Below are 22443 nucleotides of genomic sequence, written 5' to 3'. Positions count from 1 at the left end.
CAGAGCCGTAGCAGCGCCCCCGGATTCCGAAAGGGCAACACTACTGTCTATGTTTTACGTAATGAAGCAGTAAGAAGTTGGTTTCGTGCAGATAATTTTTAGACTGGATGCCATTATTGTGCGTTCATTTAAGAAACACCTAAAAATGAACTTTATCTACTGATTATAAGCTAACTATTAGTAGTACGAGAGCATAATCTGCCGCATGACTAGATCGAAAGACATCCTATCGACGACCGCCGACTATGGCGCACAGTCTGTATCAGTTATGCGAAAGTTTTTCATTTATTTGTCAACATCAACTTGTAAGGTGTCAGGCAAATCCAACACCTTCCATGAAAACCCTGACATTATAAGCAAATCCAGTAGTATGTCACATAGCTTCGAATAAATCGTGACATTAAATGAACCAAAGAAATATGAGTAACGAGTGAGCAAATGGAATACCACAGACTGACACAAGAATGCCTAAATGCATGTCATACCTTCCCACCGTGAGACAGACGCAGTTCCGAGGGGAGAAACGAGAACAGAAGCCGAGAGCAGAACCGTGTTAAGTTAGAAGGCCCTACGATAAGGGACGGACACCCACGTCGCCAGCTAACCGTTAGGACCACCCCCCAGCCCATGTTAAAAGCTAGAGCCCTCCAGAAGAACAGTATAGATCTTACGATAACACAAAAAAGGGCCACACCACCCGCAAGTTTTAGCGTGAGACTTTTTCGCGTCTCTGTTACGTTGTAAACTTTAAAAACATTGCCCCACCACGAAAAGTATAACGTTTCTCATTGGATAGACAGAACTTTTGTAGGTGAAGCTTAAGGTTAACATTGAGACCCTGATTGGTCAGATGAAAACACAGCCAGATAGTTTTTTTTAAACCAACTTCGGTAAATTGTAGTAACGAGAAGTTAGGGGGGAGTTGCTTCCGAGACGGCGAAGGTGGAGCTGCGCCGCCCGCTGCCCCCCTGAAGCTGCCTAACCAACGACAAGGTAATGAAACACGCGATGCCGCGTAACAGCGCATAAAGCTTCACTCAGAACTGCAGAAGTCTCATCTGTTACACCCCCTTTTTGCGTAATACTAGTGTCGATCGTCAATTAAAGCTCATGGTGTTCACATTTGCCACTTGAAGTAAAAATCTGAAACGCGATGATTGTTCTGTTATATAGTTATTGAGAAGCCACATCAGCCACTGTAATTTGCGACAAGTTAGATAAGTAATTAAAGATAATTGAGGGTCACTGTAGACCATTTTGATAGTTTTCTCTCTTGTGAAACTTAATTTAAACCTAGATTATAGATGTGATATGGCATAGGTCATCCTTCGATCCATTGTAGAACTTGGAAACCCATTCAGGGAATATTCGTTCACATTTTTGTTGAACGCAGTTGGTTTTTACCATCCTGTATTAAAACATTTCCTTTTATCAATATTGCAATTTATAAACGATGTTTTGTGAGTAGAATAAAATTTCCAATGGTAAACTTAACTGCTTTTTCGACGTTATTTTACCAGCTAACTAAAAATAGGAAAGCCTTGAATCCCTTCCACTAAATTTAGTTAGTATTAAGATTCTTTTACAGGGAGTGCAGTGGAGCTGACTCTGAAATCATTAAGTATTTGGTTATATCATCGCTAGTCTCACTGAACTCTTCTGAATTCTACATGTCATGTGTGGTCTGGCGTCTCCTTACCAGCAACAGGTCCCAGGTTCAAACTAGTCAATTCCCTACAAAACACGCTCAGAGCGTCGTTGCGCGAAAGTGGTAGGGAGACACGATATAGAACAGTCAGACACCACACAGAATGTTAGAAACTTTTCCTGGCATTGTAAAATTACTGAAAGATAGTATTTATAACCCGCAGACTCTTCCTAACGTCTGAGAGGCAAAAGGCAACTTTCGTTAGCAAATATTTATTAATAACCATTACTTGATTCGCACCAGAATACACGTACTTTCCCTACGCATCTCTATGCTGACGTCACGAGCGATTTCTCCATCAGCACCTCATCCCACTGGCTCAGAAAGCGCCCAGCATGGGAACCTACCGCTCGCTCCTTACTCCGTAGGTATTGTAGTGCTGAAACATTCACTTCACACGTGTGAAGTAGCAAACCTGTAAATAAAGTAAAATGAGCTCTTGTCTGCAAATGTCTTACAATGTGTATATTTCAGTTTTTGGTGAACACATGCATGCTCATCTAAGGCGTAATTACAAAGTGTGGAATAAACTGTTCCTCTAGTATGGAAACGACTCATCGTCGGTTTCATACACCTACTGAAACAATAACGTACCTGCTCTAGAGGTCTGTAAGGAGAATTTAGAAAAATGCATATCCTAAAAACATGACATAATGCGTATACTAACCTCAGTTCTTGAATGCTTGTCATATGTTTAACATTGTAACAGCAATTTTATGTTTGAACAAAAAACTGTGTAACTTGAATCGTGTATTTGGAAATCCATACCTGAATGAGGGAACTGAACCTGTCTAAAAGTATTTAGTTACAGCATTTGGTTTTAGCGAAGCTTCAGCTACGAAGCCATCCAACGATTCCTTTGCTGGTCTCTGTGGTGTTGTGCAATTAAATATCAAGGTTGACAGTAACATGTGCGATGAATAGGGGATTTGAGAAGATCACTTTAATGATTTACAGAAACGAAATTTTATTTAAACAGTATCTTCATGATTGTATCTCAAACTTGCTTCTTTTTAGTACGTGGTTTGTTGCAGCAGAGTGAAGTAAAGGAAGCTCTCTACAGCCTCATCACAACCCTGACTAATTACTGCAGTCACTGTAACAGTAACTTGCCTATGTTATCATTATCAGTAGGAGTAGGTAAGTACCAGGATGTACCATTATTAATAGCGAAAACTTTTGCGGGTAAAGGTATACTATAACAGACCCAAAATCGTACAAGTACACAAGGCTCTGAAAATCTCTTATATCCCCAGAAACCGATTTTTGTTTCTCGGAATGTATGAAGTTTGTCACGCAACAACTCATAGCACTATAGCGGCTGCATGTAGTATTGTTTAGACTGCGCGGCGGTGAGATGTCTGCGTGTCTGTGCACTTGTTAAGCGTATCAGTGATATTAAAAATATGGCAGAGGCCACTGCATTAATCGTTAGTGTCTGTCTTAGCACATGGCGCACTTATTTTTCCTTAAAATATTTGTGTTGTTCGCTGTCAGATGTGTCCACACTTGATTGTGACTGGTGTCCATCTTCTAAGCTGAGGATAATGTTCCTGTGCGACCGTGAGGAACGAACAATGAAGTAGCAGTGGGAACTGATGTGTTGGTAAATGTGACAACACCTTGTAGATATAGGAGGCCGAAATGCACGCTATCTAACGCAGATGGGCGTGAATTCTGGAACAGGATAAGTAGTGAATTCTAATAAGAAAAGTATGCAGCTCCTCGAATACTTAACTTTTAATTATCCTTGTTGGTTTACAACGTTCTTGATGAGACATTTCATACGATAACTATCAAACTACACTCCTGGAAATGGAAAAAAGAACACATTGACACCGGTGTGTCAGACCCACCATACTTGCTCCGGACACTGCGAGAGGGCTGTACAAGCAATGATCACACGCACGGCACAGCGGACACACCAGGAACCGCGGTGTTGGCCGTCGAATGGCGCTAGCTGCGCAGCATTTGTGCACCGCCGCCGTCAGTGTCAGCCAGTTTGCCGTGGCATACGGAGCTCCATCGCAGTCTTTAACACTGGTAGCATGCCGCGACAGCGTGGACGTGAACCGTACGTGCAGTTGACGGACTTGAGCGAGGGCGTATAGTGGGCATGCGGGAGGCCGGGTGGACGTACCGCCGAATTGCTCAACACGTGGGGCGTGAGGTCTCCACAGTACATCGATGTTGTCGCCAGTGGTCGGCGGAAGGTGCACGTGCCCGTCGACCTGGGACCGGACCGCAGCGACGCACGGATGCACGCCAAGACCGTAGGATCCTACGCATTGCCGTGGGGGACCGCACCGCCACTTCCCAGCAAATTAGGGACACTGTTGCTCCTGGGGTATCGGCGAGGACCATTCGCAACCGTCTCCATGAAGCTGGGCTACGGTCCCGCACACCGTTAGGCCGTCTTCCGCTCACGCCCCAACATCGTGCAGCCCGCCTCCAGTGGTGTCGCGACAGGCGTGAATGGAGGGACGAATGGAGACGTGTCGTCTTCAGCGATGAGAGTCGCTTCTGCCTTGGTGCCAACGATGGTCGTATGCGTGTTTGGCGCCGTGCAGGTGAGCGCCACAATCAGGACTGCATACGACCGAGGCACACAGGGCCAACACCCGGCATCATGGTGTGCGGAGCGATCTCCTACACTGGCCGTACACCACCGGTGATCGTCGAGGGGACACTGAATAGTGCACGGTACATCCAAACCGTCATCGAACCCATCGTTCTACCATTCCTAGACCGGCAAGGGAACTTGCTGTTCCAACAGGACAATGCACGTCCGCATGTATCCCGTGCCACCCAACGTGCTCTAGAAGGTGTAAGTCAACTACCCTGGCCAGCAAGATCTCCGGATCTGTCCCCCATTGAGCATGTTTGGGACTGGATGAAGCGTCGTCTCACGCGGTCTGCACGTCCAGCACGAACGCTGGTCCAACTGAGGCGCCAGGTGGAAATGGCATGGCAAGCCGTTCCACAGGACTACATCCAGCATCTCTACGATCGTCTCCATGGGAGAATAGCAGCCTGCATTGCTGCGAAAGGTGGATATACACTGTACTAGTGCCGACATTGTGCATGCTCTGTTGCCTGTGTCTATGTGCCTGTGGTTCTGTCAGTGTGAGCATGTGATGTATCTGACCCCAGGAATGTGTCAATAAAGTTTCCCCTTCCTGGGACAATGAATTCACGGTGTTCTTATTTCAATTTCCAGGAGTGTATGTAAGGCTAATGGCGCCTTGCTAGGTCGTAGCCATGGACTTAGCTGAAGGCTATTCTAACTGTCTCTCGGCAAATGAGAGAAAGGCTTCGTCAGTGTAGTCGTCGTACAACTGGGGCGAGTGCTATTTCGTATCTCGAGACCTGCCTTGTGGTGGCGCTCGGTCTGCGATCACACAGTGGCGACACGCGGGTCCGACATGTACTAAATGGACCGCGGCCGATTTAAGCTACCACCTAGCAAGTGTGGTGTCTGGCGGTGACACCACAGGAACTTATATGCTTCGAGGCCCGTTTAAATTCTGAGTAGTCAGGTAATTCTTATTCTTAGTATCATGTGCATGAGTGCCAGTGTTATTTAAAAATTCTGGACAGCTTTGAAAGATAACTCTATTACTGAGTGAATGCGATGAGAATGGTGCTACTAACAAGCCCAGCCTCTTGAGAAGTGTCAGCAGGTGTCTCGCGGACACACATTGCTACATATAATCGTTTTCGCACATTTCTGTGCCTTCATAATTTATGTCTAAATAGATAATTGCACCAGGGTATATTATTCCACAAAACGTTAGTGAGAGGAGGACATACACAAAGCCAGCAGATTATCTGAAATGTTCATCAATAAAAATGACAATTTTTTATGAAATTATTATCAGTGCACATGCAACATACCTCCCACACCTTCACCCACAAATATAGCCTGTCGTCATCCCTCACTTTTAAGGTGCAACAAATGTTTACTTTTTAATAATAATAACAACAATAAAAGATATAAAATGATATAATATTCGAACAACAAATGTTTTGCTACCATGAAATATATCAATATTTTACTATAATAAAAATAATTTGTTTACAGTGGCGAATATTACATTGCTTTGGCATAACGTCCAAGAAACTGCAATTCATAGTAAGATATCATAGGACACATCCGCAAGTTTGAGAATTATTTGTCGCACGCAATTAACTGAAGAACTGTAACAGCAGTAAACTTCCACAAGAAAAGCAAAGGGGAACATGCACTTCTTACTAACACCATTTTTTCACATTCAACATCACTTCTGCGACTAAGCAGTTCAATATCAAACGGTACACTAATTACATTTTCAAAGGATGGTCTCGGTACGTCAAAGTTACAACCTGCTTTTTGCCAAGCATACTGCCAACTGAAGGTGGCAGGGGTAAAATATAGGGAGCGAAAGGCTATTTACAATTTGTACAGAAAGCAGATGGCAGTTATAATAGTCGAGGGGTATGAAAGGGAAGCAGTGGTTGGGAAGAGAGTGAGACAGGGTTGTAATCTATCCCCGATGTTATTCAATCTGTATATTGAGCAAGCAATAAAGGAAACAAAAGAAAAGTTCGGAGTTGGTATTCAAGTCCATGGAGAAGAAATAAACACTTTGAGGTTCGCCGATGACATTGTAATTCTGTCAGAGATAGCAAAGGACTTGGAAGAGAAGTTGAACGGAATGGACAGTGTCTTGAAAGGAGGGTATAAGATGAACATCATCAAAAGAAAAACGAGGATAATGGAATGCAGTCGAATTAAGTCGGGTGATGCTGAGGGAATTAGATTAGGAAATGAGATACTTAAGGTAGTAAAGGAGTTTTGCTATTTGGGGAGCAAAATAACTGATAATGGTCGAAGTAGAGAGGATATAAAATGTACACTGGCAATGGCAAGGAAAGTGTTTCTGAAGAAGAAAAATTTGTTAACATCGAGTACAGATTTAAATGTCAGGAAGTCGTTTCTGAAAGTATTTGTATGGTGTGTAGCCATGTATGGAAGTGAAACATGGGCGATAAATAGTTTAGACAAGAAGAGAATAGAAGCTTTCGAAATGTGGTGCTACAGAAGAATGCTGAAGATTAGATGGGTAGATCACATAACTAATGAGGAGGTATTGAGCAGAATTGGGGAGAAGAGGAGCTTGTGGCACAGCTTGACTAGAAGACGGGATCGGTTGGTAGGACATGTTCTGACACATCGAGTGATCACCAATTTAGTGTTGGGGGGCAGCGTGGAGGATAAAGATCGTAGAGGGAGACCAAGAGATGAATACACTAAGCAGATTCAGAAGGATGTAGGCTGCAGTAGGTACTGGGAGATGAAGAAGCTTGCACAGGGTAGAGTAGCATGGAGAACTGCATCAAATCAGTCTCAGGACTGAAGACTACAACAACAACAACTACTGTAACATAGGCACGTTCTTCGGTCAAATGTGCATACTGTTCCATTCCACCTCGCTTTGACCGCTTCATTGAAATCCCAAACCTACACTCTGAATAACTGTGCAAAATTATCAGCTCAGCAGAAAACGTTTGTTGTCCAGACAGCATAGTTATTTTAAGCAAGGGGAAATATAGCAGTAGGTCACAACACTGAAACGTGTGTGCTTTGGGTCCTATTATATCAATATTTTGTTTCTTCGTGTTGCCAAATTTTCTTTCTTAGGCTTTTAACAGGCGGTCATTCAAATGTCTCTGGTGGTAAGAAGCGCAGTTTAAATGCAAATGCTCGTACCATTGTCATTTGGATTAGCGATATATATTCTAAGCACATTTTCGCACATTCCCGAACGTTGGAGGTCACGCACTACCCTTGCTAGTGCAAGGTCTTTCAAATTCCCTCTCGCCTTACTCAGTGTAGCGTGGTGTGCCAGTTCTTTGTGTGTGCTCACTAACCGTGTCAGCTTTGTTCCTGATACCAGGTGCGTATAGCCTGTCAATGTGCGGCTTTTCGTAGCTGAAATCTTCCTGATGAGATCACAAGCCTGTTCACACGAGCAAGCCATCACGTAACCCAGCTGAAAATACCTTGTGTTAAACGTAGCTTGTAAGTTATACACTGAAGCGCCAAAGAAACTGGTATAGGCACGCGTGTTCAAATACAGATATATTTAAACAGGTAGAATGCGGGACTGCGGTCGGCAACGCCTATACAAGACAAGTGTCTGGCGCAGTTGATAGGTCGGTTACTGCTGCTACAATGGCTGGTTATCAAGATTTAAGGGGCTCCGGAACGCCCTATACTTGCAATGTTAAAATAACGCTTATAAATTACATCTTTCCTCACAAAGTATTTGAGGTAGGAAGTTGAACTTTTTACGGATTATTTATTGGAATATGGGCTACAACTTTACACAGGGATTTTACAAAATTTTAGTTCAGTTATTAAAGATTATTTTTTTCAATTGTAACGAAAATTCACAACATTTTTTTGCAATTTTTTATTTATATGTTCAAAAATATACAGTTTTTTGGAAAAAGGCTGTGTTAAATTATGCAGAAGGTACTGTGTAACATTTACTCGAAGTTTGAAACAAATATGTTTGGAAGATCCTTAGAAAACATGTAATTAGTATGAGAAAATAAAAGTTTTGGGAATCGAGCGACAAAGATTGGATTAACTTTTTAGTGCATTCCAGGTCCATAGGATGGATTATCTTCATCCTCTGCAAACTACTCCTCCAGCTTCCTCTTGTTCCTCCTCCTGTTTACTCTTGCTTGCATTTCTAGACTCTTTACAGCCCTGTCTGCAGCCCGAAGGCGTTCCTTGTCTAAAGCAAGCATCGCTCGTTGTTGTGTTCGTAGATTTTGCTACCATTTTCTTCAGTTGCAGTTACTGCAACACTGTTCCAAAAGGTGGTCATGTATGAACACTTATCACATTTCAGTTGTATTTCACTAGCAAGTCCTACGTGCTTTATTATGGAGAGTTCCAGACCAACTTCACTACAATGAATACATCTTACACACTTTGAAAAAATTCCTTTGAGAACCGACATATCAAATATTTCATTCACATCCGATTCGCTCATAAAACATTCATACTTTTCACTCATTGAACCAAGCTTCTTCTGTGAAGTATTTTCTTTCGCACTTTGACTGCTATGGGCAGGTGTACTTGAGTGGTTAGGTTCACTCACTTGGTTATCGTCTTCATTGTTTACAGTAATAACACATACCTTTGGCTTTCCAACATTTCTCCTTTTCTTAAAAGCCTTCAGAGGATTTCTAATAACTTTACTTTTACTCATTATTATACTTCAACAAAACAGAGACTCAAGAAACAGAATTAATTACGAATATTTTCGAGATAACGACAGAGTAAATAAACATGAAACAATCGACAATCACACCAGCAATATACACTCCTGGAAATGGAAAAAAGAACACATTGACACCGGTGTGTCAGACCCACCATACTTGCTCCGGACACTGCGAGAGGGCTGTACAAGCAATGATCACACGCACGGCACAGCGGACACACCAGGAACCGCGGCGTTGGCCGTCGAATGGCGCTAGCTGCGCAGCATTTGTGCACCGCCGCCGTCAGTGTCAGCCAGTTTGCCGTGGCATACGGAGCTCCATCGCAGTCTTTAACACTGGTAGCATGCCGCGACAGCGTGGACGTGAACCGTATGTGCAGTTGACGGACTTTGAGCGAGGGCGTATAGTGGGCATGCGGGAGGCCGGGTGGACGTACCGCTGAATTGCTCAACACGTGGGGCGTGAGGTCTCCACAGTACATCGATGTTGTCGCCAGTGGTCGGCGGAAGGTGCACGTGCCCGTCGACCTGGGACCGGACCGCAGCGACGCACGGATGCACGCCAAGACCGTAGGATCCTACGCAGTGCCGTAGGGGACCGCACCGCCACTTCCCAGCACATTAGGGACACTGTTGCTCCTGGGGTATCGGCGAGGACCATTCGCAACCGTCTCCATGAAGCTGGGCTACGGTCCCGCACACCGTTAGGCCGTCTTCCGCTCACGCCGCAACATCGTGCAGCCCGCCTCCAGTGGTGTCGCGACAGGCGTGAATGGAGGGACGAATGGAGACGTGTCGTCTTCAGCGATGAGAGTCGCTTCTGCCTTGGTGCCAATGATGGTCGTATGCGTGTTTGGCGCCGTGCAGGTGAGCGCCACAATCAGGACTGCATACGACCGAGGCATACAGGGCCAACACCCGGCATCATGGTGTGGGGAGCGATCTCCTACACTGGCCGTACACCACTGGTGATCGTCGAGGGGACACTGAATAGTGCACGGTACATACAAACCGTCATCGAACCCATCGTTCTACCATTCCTAGACCGGCAAGGAACTTGCTGTTCCAACAGGACAATGCACGTCCGCATGTATCCCGTGCCACCCAACGTGCTCTAGAAGGTGTAAGTCAACTACCCTGGCCAGCAAGATCTCCGGATCTGTCCCCCATTGAGCATGTTGGGGACTGGATGAAGCGTCGTCTCACGCGGTCTGCACGTCCAGCACGAACGCTGGTCCAACTGAGGTGCCAGGTGGAAATGGCATGGCAAGCCATTCCACAGGACTACATCCAGCATCTCTACGATCGTCTCCATGGGAGAATAGCAGCCTGCATTGCTGCGAAAGGTGGATTTACACTGTACTAGTGCCGACATTGTGCATGCTCTGTTGCCTGTGTCTATGTGCCTGTGGTTCTGTCAGTGTGATCATGTGATGTATCTGACCCCAGGAATGTGTCAATAAAGTTTCCCCTTCCTGGGACAATGAATTCACGGTGTTCTTATTTCAATTTCCAGGAGTGTATATTGAACCATCTCAGGTTAGCCACAACACATACTTTATCTCACATCACTAAAATGTACCTGATGAACACGGACGTTAATAATAACACCATTTGACACCAGTTTAACAGCGCCACAGTGGGTCACGCCCATGTAGAACACATTTCAAAAAAAATTTAAAAATAGTTGTAGTCTTCAAAATTGAATAAATTATATATCTATTAAAAGGTAATAGTCTGCAGATTCAGAAAACGCAAAAAAGTAAAAATTGAACTTTTCATGATTTTGAGCCTTTCCGGAGCCCCTTAAGTGAGTTTGAACTTGGTGTTATAGTCGGCGCATGAGCGATGGCACACTGCATCTCCGACTTAGCGATGAAGTGGGGATAACCGGCCGGTGTGGCCGAGCAGTTCTAGGCGCTTTAGTCCGGAACCGCGCGACCGCTACGGTAGCATGTTCGAATCCTGCCTCGAGCATGGATGTGTGTGATATCCTTAGGTTAGTTAGGTTTAAGTAGTTCTAAGTTCTAGGGGACTGATGACCTCAGATGTTAAGTACCATAGCACTCAGAGCCATTTGAACCATTTTTGAAGTGGGGATTTTCCTGTACGACCATTTCAAGAGTGTATCGTGAATATCAGGAATCCGGTAAAACATCAAATCTCCGACCGCGCTGCGGCCGGAAAAAGATCCTGCAAGAACGGGACCAACAACGACCGAAGAGAAACGTTCAACATGACAGAAGTGGAACCCTTCCGCAAATTGCTGCAGATTTCAATGCTGGGTCATCAACAAGTGGCAGCGTGCCAACCATTCAACGAAACTTAATAGATAAGGGCTGTCGGAGCCGAAGGTCCACACGTGTACCCTTGATGACTGCACGATACAGAGCTAAATGCCTCGCTTAGGCTCGTCAACGATGACGTTGGACTTATTGATGACTGAAAACATGTTACCTAGTCGGACGAGTCTCGTTTCAAATTGTATGGAGTAGATGGACGTGTACGGGTATGGAGACAACCTCATGAGTCCATGGACCCTACATGTCAGCAGGGGATTGTTCAAGCTGGTGGAGGCTCTACAATGGTGTGGGGCGTACGTAGTTGGAGTGATATGGGACCCCTCATACGTCTAGACACGACTCTGACAGGTGACACGTACGTAAGCATCCTGTCTGATCACCTGCATCCATTCATGTCCACTGCGCATTCCGACGGATTTGAGCAATTCCGGAAGGACAATGCGACTCCACACACGTCCAGAATTGCTACAGAGTGGCCTCAGGAACACTCTTCTAAGTTCAAACACTTCCGATGTCCACCAAATTCCCCAGACATGAACATTATTGAGCATATCTGGGATGCCTTGCAACGTGCTGTTCAGAAGAGATCTCCACCCCCTCGTACTCTTACGGATTTATGGACAGCTCTGCAGAATTCATGGTGTCAGTTGCTTCTAGCATTACTTCAGACAGTCGAGTCCATGTCACGTCGTATTGCGGAACTTCTGTGTGCTCGCGGGCGCCCTGCAAATTATTAGGCAGGAGTACCAGTTTCTTTGGCTCTTCAATGTAGAATTCTTGAATTCTTGGCTGTTTTCGAGACTCTTAGCTCTTCTTCTTTTTCTGCAGTTATGGATTAGGCGTTGTCTGTTGGGTCTTGATACATTGTCTGTCCATCTCTTTTTAGATTATACAAGAGCTCTTATTCCTGCCGCCTTGTAAGAAGACGCTAGTTGTTTACTGTCCGTTCTCTGTACGTGATCCTACCAGGCGTTGCCCTGTTTGCTTATTCTACTTTCAATAGTTCTTGTAGCACTGTTTCGTTTTCTATATTGTCTGTTCTTGAGTGGCCTTTCTTTTCTCTTAGAAATTTTGATTTCTACGTTTTGTATTTCACCTAATATAATCTACATTAATTTCTATGCAGAAGCGATGAAACAGCCAAATTTTTATAAATTTTTTCTCTCGTCTCTTGACTGGTCTTATTTTTAAATACATTATGAATGGCACCACATATACTGCCGAAAAAAATACAGCACCCTCAAGAACAAAGTATTTTATTCAAAAGTAATGTGACAGGTAGTTTATCATTGTAGAAACATATGATAACAGATTAAGACCAAATGAAACGCACATATCACAATAAACGGTGTCGAAAATTTACATCAGTACACAGTGTCCCCTCCCCCCCCCCCCCCCCCCCCCTCCTCTGGCGGCAGCGCAAATGGTTCAAATGGCTCTGAGCACTATGGGACTTAACTTCTGTGGTCATCAGTCCCCTAGAACTTAGAACTACTTAAACCTAACTAACCTAAGGACATCACAAACATCCATGCCCGAGGCAGGATTCGAACCTGCGACCGTAGCAGTCGTGCGGTTCCGGACTGAGCGCCTAGAACCGCTAGACCACCGCGGCCGGCGCGGCAGCGCAGAGGTGTAGTCTAGCATGCAAACGATCGTAAAGGTGCCGAATGGCGTTCTGCGATAGACTGGCCCACGGACCTTGCACCTTTGTTGCAATTCGGCAATGGATCTTGTAAGATGTGGAGCATGAGGAAGTTCCCGCTTCACTATGACTCGTAAGTGTTCAATTGGCGAGAGATCTGTTGGTCTTGCTGATCAGAGCAGTAGTTATACACTATGAATAATAAATTGCGTCGCAACAGCCGTATGTGGACGCGCATTGTCCTGCTGGAAAATCACGCCGCATTCCTTTTGAAGAAATGGCAGTAGCACGGGAATAACAGTCTGTGCAATGTAGCGGCCACTGGTTACTTTATACTGCAGAAACACCAAATGGGACCGCGAGCCTTAACTGATGGCCCCCACACCATGAAGCCTGACGTGGGACTTGTGTGTTGTTGGTGAATGTACACCGAAATAGACCGCTACCAGGTCTATGGCACGCACTTGTAGTGCATCTCTCGCATACGAACAGAACCTGCTCTTATGACTTAAGACAACAGAGTGACATACTACCACCCAGTCGACTCTTCCAAGACGCCAAAACAGCCATGCTAGGTGGTGTCGTGGTGTCAGTGTTAGCACACGTGATTTTAGCCCTGTTTCAGCACACTGTTCCAATGTTCCTTGGTGTACATTAGGTGCACCATATGCCCAGGTTTCTTCCCTGGATGATGTTCGGTCCGCCACTGCTGCTCTCACAATGCGTCAATCCTGGCTTGCGTCTGTACGTGGACGTCCAGAACCAGCTCTGCTGTCTCGCCAATGTTCCACAGATCACTGCTGAAAGCAGCAAGGTACCAAAGGTACGTTGTTCCCAACGTGTGCAGTAACCCGTCGACACGCCCATCCAGCTTCCTGTAGGCCCATAATGCGACACTGATCAAATGGCTGAAGTTGTTCAAGAGGAGTATGTACTCTCCGGCGAGGCATGGTTATACCCTAGAATGAATGTTGCACATACTGTTCGCCGTTAAACTCAGCAAAATTACTGCCTGCAGTGGCAAAACAGGGGGCGGTTCAAATGGTTCTGAGCACTATGGGACTTAACATCTGAGGTCATCAGTCCCCTAGAACTTAGAACTACTTAAAGCTAACCAACCTAAGGACATCACACACATCCATGCCCGAGGCAGAATTCGAACCTGCGACCGTAGTAGCAGCGCAGTTCCGAACTGAAGCGCCTAGAACCGCTCGGTCACAGCGGCCGGCACGGGGTGGGGACACACAGGCCTCCAGAGTGCCACCTTATCGCCAATGACGGTGCGCAATCAATCAATGACAATAGAAACCCTCAATGTGCACATATTGCACTCTGGTGTCCCTGAACACAGTCCCTGAGGGTGTTGCATGTTTCTTCCGGCAGTGTATGTATTTTCAAATGTAGCCAATCTTGCACCTATATGTTTATTACCGTCTAGACCGATTCAACACCCGAAATAAGTGAAAAATGACACTTGTTCTAAAATCACATTCTCCACAATGTTTTAGGATCGGAACGCATGTTTGTCCCAGAAAGCCGTAATTTTAGTCTCGGTCTTAGAAACATAGTATTGTTTGCAAAGGTCATTCAGGTGGTACAGTGCACGTTGACTTGTTCTTGCTATATCAAGACATTATCTGCATGAAGTAAACCATTTAACATGGTTTCTTTTGGTATTTTAACACCTTTCGTATGTTTTGCCTCTAGTTTAGGATAATGTATTTAATATGGGTATTAAAAAGCATCGGTGATATTTTGCGTCCTTGACGTACTCTTATGTTTTAAATTTTTTCCGTACTTGTATCACTTGTATTTACTGTAATTTATTCCAATCCATATGTGGCATACAGCAAACCAGTGCTTAACAATATTGGTTAAAAACACTCTTGGTTGGAATTTTAGTTTTTTTTTATTTTTCAACGACGCGTTTCGCCTTATTTAGGCATCTTCAGGTTATCTTTTCTAGATGGATGCGAGAGGCACCAACGCGTTCCCGTTCACAGGAGCTCTGTTACTGACCAGGCCAATGTTTTCGAATGGTCTAGGGTCCAAAGGATACGGTCACGAGCCGAGGAGGGGCGCTACAGGCGATTTGTCATACCATCTGCTGCCATACCCCATTAACGTCAGATTTCTCGGCACAGGCCTAACGGATACGTTCGTCCTACGTTCCGCACTCACTTCCGGTAATTTCACGCAGTGTTGCTTTTCTGTTAGCAGTGGCAGCTTTAAGCAAATGCCGCTGCTCTCGGTCGTTAAGGCCATGGGCCACAGTGTTGTCCGTGGTGAGAGAAGATGCCTGGAATTTCGTATTCTCGGAATACTCTCCGAACATTTCTAGGCGCTTCAGTCGGGAACCGCGCTGCTGCTACGGTCGCAGGTTGGAATCCTGCCTCGGGCATGGATGTGTGTGATGTCCTTAGGTTAGTTAGGTTTAAGTAGCTCTAAGTACTAGGGGACTGATGACCTCATATGTTAAGTCCCATAGTGCTCAGAGCCATTTGAACCATTTTTCGGCATACTCTTGACTCGGTGGACACGGAATATTGAATTCCCTAATCATTTTTGAAATGGAATGTCCCACGCGTCTAGCACTAAGTACCAATCCACGTTCAAAGACTGCTGATTTCCGCCGTGCGGCCATAATCACGTCGGAAACTTTTCGCACGAATCACTTGGCCACAAATGACAGCTCAGCCAGTACACAGCACTTTTATACACCATGTAAGCGATACTACCACGATCGGTACATGGTGGTCCATTGATAGTGATCGGGCCAAATATCTCACGAAATAAGCATCAAACGAAAAAACTACAAAGAACGAAACTCGTCTAGCTTGTAGGGGGAAACAAGATGGCGCTATGGTTGGCGCGCTAGATGGCGCTGCCGTAGGTCAAACGGATATCAACTGCGTTTTTTTAAATAGGAACCCCCATTTTTATTACATATTCGTGTAGTACGTAAAGAAATATGAATGTTTTAGCTGGACCACTTTTTTCGCTTTGTGATAGATGGTGCTGTAATAGTCACAAACGTATAAGTACGTCGTATCGCGTGACATTCCGCCAGTGCGGACGGTATTTGCTTCGTGATACATTACCCGTGTTAAAATTGACCGTTTACCAACGACGTGCGGACCGTTCGCCGGATAGTTACGTTATTTAAGGAAACAGGAAGTGTTCAGCCACATGTGAAACGTCAGCCATGACCTGCAACAAATGATGATGCCCAGGTAGGTGTTTTAGCTGCTGTCGCAGCTAATCCGCACATCAATAGCAGACAAATTGCGCGAGAATCGGGAACCTCAAAAACGTCGGTGTTGAGAATGCTACATCAGCATCGATTGCACTCGTTCCATATTTCTATGCACCAGGAATTGCATGGCGACGACTTTGAACGTCGTGTACAGTTCTGCCACTGGGCACAAGACAAATTACGGGACGATGACAGATTTTTTGCAATCGTTCTATTTAGCGACGAAGCGTCATGCACCAACAGCGGTTACGCAAACCGGCATAATATGCACTACTGGGCAACCGAAAATCCAAGATGGCTGCGACAACTGGAACATCAGCGAAGTGGTGGGTTCGAGTATGGTGCGGCATTATGGAAGGAAGGATAATTGGCTCCCATTTTATCGATGGCAATATAAAGGATGCAATGTATGCTGATTTCCTACATAATCCTCTACCGATGTTACTGCAAGATGTTTCACTGCATGACAGCATGGCGATGTACTTCCAACATGATGGATGTCCGGCACATAGCTCGCGTGAGGTTGAAGTGGGATTGAATAGCATATTTCGTGACAGGTGGATTGGTTGTCGAAGCACCATACCATGGCCCGCACGTTCACCGGATCTGACGTCCCCGGATTTCTTTCTGTGGGGAAAGCTGAAGGATATTTGGTATCGTGATCCACCGACAATGCCCGACAACATGAGCATTTATTGCATTAATGTGGTACTTACAGCTAATCACGCTGTAACAGCATGCGTTCTCAGAAATGATAAGTTCACGAAGGTACATGTATCATATTGGAACAACCGAAATAAAATGTTCAAACGTACCTACGTTCTGTGTTTTAATAATGAAACCTACCTGTTACCAACTGTTCGTCTAAAATTGTGAGCCATATGTTTGTGACTATTACAGCGCCATCTATCACAAAGCGAAAAAAGTGGCCCAACTAAAACATTCATATTTCTTTACGTACTACACGAATATGTAATAAAAATGGGGGCCCCTATTTTTTAAAAATGCAGTTGATATCTGTTTGACCTATGGCAGCGCCATCTAGCGGGCCAACCATAGCGACATCTGGTTTTCCCCTTCAAGCTAGACAAGTTTCGTTCTTTGTAGTTTTTTCGTTTGACTCTTATTTCGTGAGGTATTTGGCCCGATCACGATCAATGGACCACTGTGTATATGTGCATATCGCTATCCCATGGCTTCTGTCACGTCAGTGTATATTAATCAATGATCGCTGGAGATGGCATCACACCAAAATTGAGTATGAGGGTTGGATGGCTACTCACCGGAACAGAAGGTAACGCCGACGAGGATGGAGGCGATGAGCGCGGTGGCGCCCTTGCCCTCCTTGAAGGCGTCCAGGAACTCTACGTAGAGCACGCCGAACGAGTACGTGACGCCGTCCGCTGCAACACACAGGACAGCGGCCTCGTTACAACACAGTGGCTGGTGGCTGGTTGCGGGGCGGCGTGGCGCTTGGCACCGCCCGCTAGCTTCCCATCTAAAATAACCGGCGTGCGGCTGTCCTTCCGGGCTGTTGACTCACCGCTGCTGCAGCCGCAGCCGGCGACCTTCCCAAGGCTGCTTCCTTGGCTTACTTCTCTTTCTTTTTTGTTGGAAGCTGAGAGACAGCACGGAATCAGAGACCTGTGCAGGAATTATTCCACTCAAATGCAGCACACGGCATCAGACTAAATTCACCGCAAAACTACGAAATCCGGTGGCGACGTTCTGACATAGAGATTAATCTTTGACGGTCTAGCGTACGAATGATAATTTTAAAAAAATGAAGTTAAAATCTCCTGGGTTATTAGGCCGCGTCATGTTTCTTCTAAAATGTTCGACGTTTCGACCCCTCTGCTGAGATCTTCCTCAGGATCTTTTGGTGTCCACTACCGCTAGAACATGAGTGTTCTAGCAGTAGTGGACACCAAAAGATCCTGAAGATCCTGAGGAAGGTCCCAGTAGAGACGTGGAAACGTCGAACATTTTAGAAGAAACATGACGCGGCCTAATAACCCAGAAGATTTTAACTTCAGTGACAACGGCCACAAAAGCCTGCAGACTTACATAATTTTAAAAAATTAAATAAATCTATGTGGTTCCAAAGACCTTTTCAAGTCTCAAACATCTATGGTGTATATATGCAGACTGAAAGAGCGAATGAAAATTTTTACCAACGCTGCTCATCAGGCAAATGTGATAACCATTACGCCACCCTGGCACATTTTCATTCGTCGCTTCAGTCGTTCCTCTCTATGATGTAGGTCGGTGTCAACAAAATATTTTCTCATTCGGAGGAGAAAGCTGGTGACTGGAATTTCGTGAGAAGATTCAGTCGCAACGAAAAACGCCTTTCTTTTAATGATTTCCAGCCCAAATCCTGTATCATTTCTGTGACACTCTCTCCAATTTTTCGCGATAATACAAAACGTGCTGTCTTTCTTTGAACTTTTTAGATGTACTCCGTCAGTCCTATTTGGTAAGGATCTCACACCGCAGTATTATTCTAAAAGAGGACAAGCGTAGTGTAGGCAGTCTCCTTAGTAGCTCTGTTACACTTTCTAAGTGTCCTGCCAATAAAACGCAGCCTTTGGTTAGCTTTCTCCACAACATTTTGTATGTGTTCTTTCCAATTTAAGTTGTTCGTAATTGTAATACCTAGGTATTTAATTGAATTTACGACTTTTGGATTAGACTGATTTATCGTGTAATCGAAGTTTAACGAGTTCCTTTTAGCACTAATGTGAATGACCTCACACTTTTCGTTATTTAGGGTCAAATGCCACTTTTAGCACCATTCAGATATTTTTTCTAAATCGTTTTGCAGTTTGTTTTGATCTTCTGATGACTTTATTAGTCGATAAACGACAGCGTCATCTGCAAACAACCGAAGACGGCTGCTCAGATTGTCTCCCAAATCGTTTATATAGATAAGGAACAGCAAAGGGCCTATAACACTACCTTGGGGAACGCCTGAAATCACTTCTGTTTTACTCGATGACTTTCCGTCAATTACTTCGAATTGTGACCTCTCTGACAGGAAATCACAAATCCAGTCACATAACAGAGGCTATATTCCGTAAGCACGCAATTTCACTACGAGCCGCTTGTGTGGTACAGTGTCGAAACCCTTCCGGAAATCCAGGAATACTGAATCGATCTGAAATGCCTTGTCAATAGCACTCAGCACTTCTTGTGAATAAAGAGTCAATTGTGTTTCACAGGAACAATGTTTTCTAAACCCATGTTGACTGTGTGTCAATAGACCGCTTCCCTCGAGGTAATTCATAATATCCTAAAATCCTGCTGCATATCTACGTTAACGATATGGGCCTGTAATTTAGTGGATCTCTCCTACTATCTTTCTTGAATATTGGCGTGACCTGTTAAACTTTCCAGTCTTTGGGTACAGACCTTTCGTCGAGCGAACGGTTGTATATGTTTGTTAAGTATGGAGCTAATGCATCAGCATACTCGGAAAGGAACCTAATCGATATACAGTCTGGACCAGAAGACTTGCTTTTATTCTGAGGTGCTATTGCAATACAGTTGGAGAGCCTCTGGAATGTTGTTCGAGTTTAGGAAGAATACTAAGTTGCCTGACGCGTGAATGGGAGTTTGGATTCAGGAGAGAGGTGTGGTAGGGTAGTCCGTGGAGCTATGCGAAGCCACTGTGCTAGGATGTCGTAGTTGTCAGCGCATCTGCCTAGTGAACAGGAGCCCGGGTACAAGTCCCGGCCTTGGTACAAACTTTCATTCGTCGCTTCAGTCAGCACATACACTATGTGATCAAAAGTATCCGGACACATCCAAAACACACGTTTTTCATATATTAGGTGCATTGTGCTGCCACCCACTGCCAGGTACTCCATATCAGTGACCTCAGGAGTCATCAAACGCCGTGAGAGAGCAGAATGGGGCGCTCCGCGGAACTCACCGACTTCGAACGTGGTCAGGTCATTCGGTGTCACTTGTGTCATACGTCTGTACTCGAGATTCCCACATTCCTAAACAACCCTAGGCCCACTGTTTCCGATGTGATAGTGAAGTGAAAACGTGAAGGGACACGTACGGCACAAAAGAGTACAGGCCGATCTCGTCTGTTGACTGACAGAGACCGCCGACAGTTGAGGGTCGTAGTGTGTAATTGGCAGACATCTATCCAGACCATCACAGAGGACTTCCAAACTGCATCAGGAACGACTGCAAGTACCATGACAGTTAGGCGTGAGGTAAGAATACTTCGATTTCGTGGTCTGCTCATAAGCCGCACATCACGCCAGTAAATTCCAAACGACACCTCTCTTGGTGTAAGGAGCGTAAACAGTGGACAATTGAACAGTGGAAAAACGTTGTGTGGAGTGACTAATCACGGTACACAATGTAGGCGATCCGATGACAGTGTGTGGGTATGGAAAATGCCCTGTGAACGTCATCTGCCAGTGTGTGTAGTGCCAACAGAAAAATTCGGAGGCGGTGTTGTTATGGCGTGGTCTTGGTTTTCATGGAGGGGGCTTGCACCCCATGTTGTTTTGCGTTGGACCATCACAGTACAGGCTTACATTGATGTTTTAAGCACCTTCTTGCTTCCCACTGTTGAAGAGCAATTCGGGGATGGCGACTGCATCTTTCATCACGATCGAACATCTGCTCATAATGCAACGCTTGTGGCAGAGTGGTTACACGACAGTAACATTCCTGTAATGGACTGGCCTGCACGGAATCCTGATCTCAATCCTATAGAACACCTTTGGGATGTTTTGGAACGCCACCACCAGATACGACCTGGTACGAAAAGTATGTTGCTACCACATCTAAAACTTTGAATGTTTGTAGCTTCATAACTAAAATTTATATAAATCTGCTGAGTCCAGCTTCGAACTGTTTGTCTGCACATGTGCGTCTTTTTTTTTTGCCTTAGAGTGCAGTAAAAACATTTTCGTTCCGTGTGGCAAATGTGCCATACTGAGACGGAAAGATGTCGCGTATTTTTTGCTAGTACAGTGCGGATACAGGTCTATTACATTTCATGACATGTTTCGTATGGGGATGTCAATTTGGAACTGGGTGTTATTTTTAGTGCCTTTCTCCTCACAAAGTGTATGCTCTGTCACCACTATCTCATTGTAATTTTTGCCCAAGGGCTTTAAGAGTTTTTTATACAGATGTGTGTAACGACGGCGACGGATTTGTAGTAAACGAACTACAGCTATTATTCATGTTAACATTTTAAAGCATCGACATATCAAGATACTATTTCACGCTATGAAGTACTAATTCAGTCCTGCAGACTTGGTGGATGAAATAGGTTGTGCTATTACTTAAAAAAAGGAAGAAAGATAGATTAGTTTTTACTGTCCCGTCGACGGCAAAGTCAGTAGAGACGGAGCGCAGGATCGGATTGGGGTAGGAAATCGCCCGTGATCTTTTCAAAAGAACCATCCCGAAGCGATTTAGGGAAACCACAGAGAACCTACACCTGGGTGGCCGGACAGAGATCTGAAACCTCGTCCTCACGAATACGGTATCAGTACCTTACCACTGCGCCACCGCACACGATTATTATTTAACAAATCATCACTAAACTCTCCCGGAGCCATTCAATGCAGTTACAACATCGTGAAATCCGCAGGGTTGGTGATGTCTGTAAACTGCGGGCCCCGTCACAGTCCAACGATTCACCGTGACGGTACCTTCATCTTGCTCCAAGTGAGTTTCTTTTGTTCCCAGAATTTATTTATTATTTCAACGAAAGAATGAGGAGTTCCTGTGACCGTGAGGAAATATGCCGAGGTACCAGAACACATTCAGGAAGAAAGAATCCAGAGTACTATTCTCCAAAAGAATAACCTGAATAGGTCTGTATTGCAGAAGCTTTAACTTGTCTTCCCAACAAATTCGTTCTGTTCGAGACAGAGAGGCCTTATAAGCCAAACTCCGACTAACACGAAAACCATTTCTAGTGCAAAATATTCATACATTGCGTTTTCAGTTTTTGTAGGTTGATTTGAATATTTTTCTACGGAGCAACTTACTTCCTGGAGCCAATTATTAACATTGGTAATTGATGATAACAGTTTTCCTATTTTGCTAGAATTTCTGCAAAACTGGGTAATGTTATTGTGTGTTCCATGTAAGTATTGTAGTTGCATCCGTGTTTGTGGTATGTGTCTTGAATTTACAATTACTAAGAATGATGGAACTCAACATTGTAATTGCCGGACAATGAAGTTGTAGTACGCAGTGACGAT

General features: G+C 44.8%; 1 protein-coding gene across 1 annotated transcript in view; it reads right to left on the bottom strand.

The window, feature by feature from the left end:
• LOC124616537 (monocarboxylate transporter 12) overlaps positions 1 to 22443 on the bottom strand; it is a 678171-nt gene that overhangs the window by 132343 nt on the left and 523385 nt on the right. The window contains exon 2 of the mRNA XM_047144854.1: positions 17476 to 17595. Coding sequence (XP_047000810.1) covers positions 17476 to 17595 — 120 coding nt within the window. The remainder of the gene's footprint in view (positions 1 to 17475; positions 17596 to 22443) is intronic.

Source organism: Schistocerca americana, chromosome 5 (assembly GCF_021461395.2).
Source record: "Schistocerca americana isolate TAMUIC-IGC-003095 chromosome 5, iqSchAmer2.1, whole genome shotgun sequence".
NCBI classification, from domain to species: Eukaryota; Metazoa; Arthropoda; class Insecta; order Orthoptera; family Acrididae; genus Schistocerca; species Schistocerca americana.
The sequence above is the reverse complement of the archived record's forward strand: the minus strand, read 5'-3'. Positions and strand labels throughout refer to the sequence as shown.